At 47.3% G+C, this 6,000-nt stretch overlaps 1 protein-coding gene across 1 annotated transcript in view; it reads right to left on the reverse strand.

Annotated features, from left to right (window-relative positions):
• The window catches only part of LOC143300803 (atrial natriuretic peptide receptor 1-like), a 397,103-nt gene extending 391,618 nt beyond the window's left edge, over positions 1-5,485 (reverse strand). The window contains exons 1-3 of the mRNA XM_076614733.1: positions 4,940-5,485; positions 4,301-4,783; positions 1,567-1,825 (exon numbers count right to left, since the gene is read on the reverse strand). Of these exons, the coding sequence (XP_076470848.1) occupies positions 1,567-1,825; positions 4,301-4,783; positions 4,940-5,485 (1,288 nt within the window). The remainder of the gene's footprint in view (positions 1-1,566; positions 1,826-4,300; positions 4,784-4,939) is intronic.
• Between the last annotated feature and the right edge of the window lie 515 nt (positions 5,486-6,000).

Genomic DNA, 6,000 nt, shown 5'->3' on the forward strand with positions numbered 1-6,000 from the left:
GTACCCCCGGGGGCTAAATATTGGATACCGTCAAAATCACCCCCCCAGGGGGTGGGTACAAAAGGGAGCGGGTGGTATTTAAATTACATTACACCGGGTGTGAGCCAGTCTGCCTGCTTCATTCAATCATCATTAACAACATTTGTCTGAATGAAATATGATTGCCCCTTCAGTTTGGAGCCTAGGCCTTATCTGAATAGCATATTTCACGTTCTCTCTCTCTGTGTCTGTCTGTCTCTCTATCTGTCTTACTTTTTTCAGTTATGAAATGTTGTGTCCACGATGTTGGTCGAACCCCCCCTCCTTATTTTCGGTATTTCATTTGATCTCAAATAATAACAATAATAATTATCATCATATTTATATAGCGCTGAATCTTGTGCAGAAACAAATCAAAGCGCTTTCGCACCAGTTATTCACTCGCATGCATAATTAAAACTGGAAAAAAACTGAAGACAAGGAAGAGGCAGGGAAAGGGGGCTATTTTGGGAAGAGGTGGGTTTTAAGACCAGACTTGAAATTATGTATGTTCCTCCTTTGTAAACAGGCCGGTGGCCATGCAGTAAAATATTTCTGAGTTCTCTCTCTCTCTAAGCGCCCTCTCTTTAACTATCTCTCCTCCCTCCCTATCCCCCCTCTCTCTCTCTCCTCCCTATCCCTCTTTCTCAGCATCCCCCCTCTCCCTCCATCTCTTTCCTCCCATCTCTCTCTCTCCCTCTCTCTCAATTCTCTTTTTCGGCATCCTTCTTCTCTCCCTCCATCTCTCACCCTCTCCCCTCCCTCCCTCCCTCCTCCCCCCTCTCTCCCCGCTCCGTTTCTCTCAGCACCCCCCACCCCTCTCTCCCTCCATCTTTCACCCCATATCTCTCTACGTCTCTCTCGGTCTCTCCCCCACCATCTCTCTCTCTCTTTCTCTGTCTCTCTCTCAACTCTCCCTCTCAGCATCCTCCCTCTATTCTTCCATCTCTCTCTCTCTCTCTGTCACTCCCCTCTCTCTCTCTGTCACTGCCCCCCCCCCCCCTCTCTCTCTCAACAATTCTTTCAGCATCCCCCCCTCTTTCCCCCTATCTATCTGTCTCTCTTCCCCCCTCTCTCAAATTCCTCTCTCTCGGCACCCTTCCTCTCCCTCCATCTCCCTCTCCTCCATCTCTGTTTCGGTCTCTCTGTCCTTCCTCCCTCCCTTCCCAGTCTCCCCCCTCTGCCTCTCTTTCAACTCTCTCTCTCTCAGAATCTCCCCTCTCTCCCTCCATCTCTCTCTCTCTCTCTCTCTCGCTCTCTCCTCCCTCCCTTCCCTCCGTCTCCCTCTCTCTCAGCATCCCCACTCCCCTCTCTCCCTCCATCTCTCTCTCGGTCTCTAACTCTCTCTCTCCTCCCTCCCTCCCTCTCCCTCTCTTCTCTCTCTCCCATTCTCTCAGTATCCCCCCCTCTCTCTCCCTTCACCTCTCTTTCTCCCTCTCCCTCTCTCCCATTCACCCTCTCTGTCACTCTCCCCCATGCACCCCCCAACCCCCTCTACCCCCCCTCTCTCCCCCCCCCCCCCCCCCCCCCACACACACTCTCTCTCACCTCGGACAGCCCTGGACACATCCCGCAGGATGTCTGTGTACCCGTCCGGCGAGGTCTTGAAGGCGTCGAACTGCAGGTACCAGGGCTCCACCCCGAATGCGTGGCGGAAGGTCAGGAACAGCGCCTCCATCCGGAAGTAGCAGTCGCTCCGCCCGTGGTTGGGCGAGTCCTTGACGTCGTGGTACACCAGCCCGGCCCAGCGCCACTCGAAGTTCGCGAACACACTGTGCAGGAACTCGCCGGCTTTCGAGTAAGCTCCCTGGATATGGATTTATTGGTTTCGTTTTTGTTTTGATTTTTTTTTTTTTTTTTTTTGGGGGGGGGGGGGGGGGGTTAGTAAGTAGCGGCAACTTAAAAAAGAAAGGTCTAAATGATAATCAGGGGGAAATATAGTAAGGTGAAGCGTTTGGATCAATTTTTTTTTTTTTTTTATCTCTGAGCTAAGTTTAGAGTTCTTAGTGTGTAGTTTTTTTTTTTTTTTTTTATTCTTGTATGGTTTTCCTTTATCTAGCTATCAAGACAAAAAGTAAGGTACAGTGGTAACTAAACATTAAGTAAATAAGTAAGTAAAAACATTCCTGATCGTTTAGAGTTGATTTTTTGGGCTTAAGTATTTATCCATCTATTTATTCATTCGTTCATTTGTTCGTTGATCTCTTTATTTATTCATTATCTATATGCATTCAAGAAATATTTGTAGTGTTCATTTATTTATCTACTTATTTGTTTATTTATTTCCTTAATATTCAGAAGGGCTTAGGACGCCTAGCTTAGCTTTTGTGGATTTTGAGGTTTGATTCAGGTTTAAAACATAACATTTTGAATAACTTTATTAGAATGCATTTTTGTTTAAATGTCATGGACTATTTTCGTTGCTGGTTGAAATTCTGGTGTACTTAAGCCTTCTATAACTTATATCATATCTGTCCCTCCCCCCCCCCCCCCCCCCCCCCCCGCCTTGCCCTGCAGAAAAACAATATTTCACACCACCACCACCACCACCATCATCCTTCCTGCCTCCTCCTCTCTTCCACCCCCGCTACCGCCACCCCCCAATCCCCATCTACCCCTACCCTCGTCGTCTCTCATTCTTCAGAAACATGGACCGCGGGGAAGGTAATTCGTGATACATCTATACATCACCTGCGGGAAAAAAAAAACACCTATCAGTATGGCAGCGAGCCTGGCACCGTCCGTTTACTTTTTTTTCTTTCCTTTGCAAAAAAAAAAAAAAAAAAAAAAAAAATCGAACATCGAACATCGAACGCCAGCATTCCTGGGCAAACATGTATTTCGTACCCTAAGGACGAGGACGTGATTTCGATTTCAAGCGCAGAGACTGTGTCACATTATGGGACTGACTGGTCAATCGATTTGGTAACGGCGAATTAATCTTCACGTACGAGAACAGATGGTGACATGAAAATAACGACAGAGACAGAAGTGAGAGAGAGAGAGAGGGGGGGGGGGGGAGAGCAGAAAGGGTGGAGTGTGAGAGAGACAGACAGAGGCAGACCGAGAGAAAGAGGGGAAGGAGAGGGAGAGACAGAGAAAGTGACACCCCAAACCTAACTGCACGTAACTATCACATCCAACCACCCCCTCACTTTCCCTATAGAGAAAATCAACAGAATAAAATAAAAGATCAAACAGAAAAAAAATCCAGACCTTAAAGATCTCAAAGAAATAATCTAATCTCAAGGAAGAAACGACAACTATTTTCAATCAAACCTGAATTACATTGCTCTGAGTTAAAAAGACACGTTCCAAAATTAATAGTTTGTCATCACATCTTCTGTTTCTCTCTCTCTCTCTCTCTCTCTCTCTCTCTCTCTCTCTCTCTCACACACACACACACACGCACGCACATATGTACACACACACACACACACACACACACACACACATATATATATATATATATATATATATATATATATATACATTATTATTATTATTGATTTGCTTTCTTATATTTACATTTTGGTTATACCTTTTTTTATTGATCTACTCGATCATCATTTGATTGTGTATGTATTAGTTACTGTTGCTTCTTGTACGTTTTGATAACAAAAGAGCCTTGTGTTTATTCGTTGATTCAGTTATGTGTTTATATGTCCGTATATACGTATTTCTTTTTGTGACATATTCATTCTAAATAATGTATTTATTTCTGTAGTTCTGATGTTGTTGTTTTTTTTCTTCTTCTGTCAGTGAGTGTACCAATTCAATTATTTCATCATCATTATGCATAGTCATGAATCCATTCATTACTTTCTGAAAGGAAGCTTTCGCGTATTGATGAACTGTTTCATCTGCCAGTTCATTATTTTTAAAAATTAATCTCTTTTTTTTTCTATTCGTGTATTTATTCATTCAACAATTTATCTATCCGTCTGTTTATTTATCTATTCATTTATTTATATATTCATCCATCCATCCATCTATCTATTTATCCATTCAACTATTTAACTATTTATGTAACTAACTATTTATTCATTCATTCATTTACTTAGTTATTGACTTATCCATTCATTTAACTATTCATTAAACAACTTTTGATCATTGACATATCCATTGATATAATATTCAATCCGCTGATATATAATAATTATGTTTATTTGCTCGCACCTACCCCACAAAAAACAAAAACAACAACAAAAAAACCCAATTAAAATCATATTTAAAAAAACAACAACAAAAACATCTTTTGACCCAAACGCTTCACCCTAACCTGAACCCGCGTCAGCAGGCGGTACTCCCGCCTGTCCTGGAAAGCGCTGACCAAGGCTCCGGCGGTGAGGACCGGGATCTGCCACTTGAAGGAGAAGCGGGCCAGGGGGGCCACGGCGTAGTCACAGGCCGGGCCGATGAAGACGTTGGCCGCCTTCTCCACGTACAGGTCGATCCCCTGCAGGGGCCCGTACGTCTCCGAGCAGTACGAGTCTCGCAGCACCAGCTCCGTGGAGCCGTTGGGCAGGATCCCCTCCCGCTCCACGCGCTCCACCGCCAGCTCCAGGGCCGGGTAGGTGTTCTGGATGACCCAGGGGAAGGGCCCCGTGAAGGGCAGGATCACCCCGAACTTGACCTCCAGGTCCTGGGTGTCGCCCGTTGAGGAGGAGGAGGATGCGGCAGAGCGGCTCAAGAAGCTGGAAGGGTCTGGGGTGGGGTTGGGGTTGGACAGAGCCCGCTTGATGTTGTTGTTGGACTTGAGTGGCTGGTCTCCGGAGGAGGTGGAGGAGGAGGGGGAGGAGGCTTTTCTTGTTGTTGTGGTGGTGGTGGAGGTGGTGGTGGCTTGCTGGAGAGGAGTGTTGTCGATGTCTTCAGGGAAAGAGAGGAGGGAGTCGGGTTCTGCCTCCGAAGAGGATCTCACGGGCGTCTCTGGCGTGACGGCTTTCGGTGAGCTGCCGTCGCTGCTGCCCGCTTCGTGCGGCTGTGGAGAGGGAGACGCGGTGGTCGTGGCTTTGTTGTCGGCGGAAGATGTTTTCCGAAGCGCTGGCGTGGTCTTGTCACCGGGAAGAGTTCCGTCAACAGATGGTTTGATTCCGGGGTGAGGGTGACCTGAAACGTCAGGATGCAACGAGTCGTCCGTTGTGACATCATCATCATCACGGACGACGTCATAGCCAGGCTGAAAGGCGTCACGCTTCTGGCGCCTACCACCACCACCACCACCACCATCACCGTCGCCACCAGAACCTCCAGCCCTTTGCCCGTGACTGAAGAAGAAGAGACCGTCGGCAGAGATGCTGTTGCCTCCACGCACAGGGACGTGGCGCCTGGATTGCAGGACACTGGCGGCGGACGGTCGAGCGGTCATCGCCGTCGCTGTTCTGAGCTGTGAACGGCGGAAGTCCACAGGCCCCAGCAGGGTACTGGCGACCTGAGAGAGGGAGGAGGGACCGTGAGCCGCGTCCATGACATCGTTGGCCTGTCCAGTGTCTTTATCGTCGTTTCGTTCTTCGTGAAGTCTGGCTGTGGTATTATTGGTATGATAAACTGTGGATGAGTTCTGTTTTTCCAGGTGATTATTTGAAGGGTGGCTAACGTTCCGTCTATTCGCACTTGCATTGTCACTATTATTGCCCGCTGGAGTTCTCAACTGCGCTCTGTTTCTTTCATGGAGAAGCTGGATTTCTTCTTCATCGATGCTCGCTTCTGGTGTGAAAGTGAGCTCTGTCTCTGAAACCGACAGTGAGACCGGTTCTTTGGCTTGGGTTTTAAAACGTCTGAGGATGATATCCCACCATGGAAAGGACTGCCGTGGTATAACGTCGCTTTCTTTGTTGTATGAGGACAAAGGTATGAGATCAGAAAACTCAGCGGCGACCGGGACGTCTTTTTCAGCTGGTGTGTTCAGTAAAGCTTGGTCAGTAACTGGACTGGAGGATATCACAGGCATGCTTGGTGATTCAGGGTGCAGGGACAGGGAAG

This window comes from Babylonia areolata, chromosome 26, assembly GCF_041734735.1.
Source record: "Babylonia areolata isolate BAREFJ2019XMU chromosome 26, ASM4173473v1, whole genome shotgun sequence".
Lineage (NCBI taxonomy): Eukaryota > Metazoa > Mollusca > Gastropoda > Neogastropoda > Buccinidae > Babylonia > Babylonia areolata.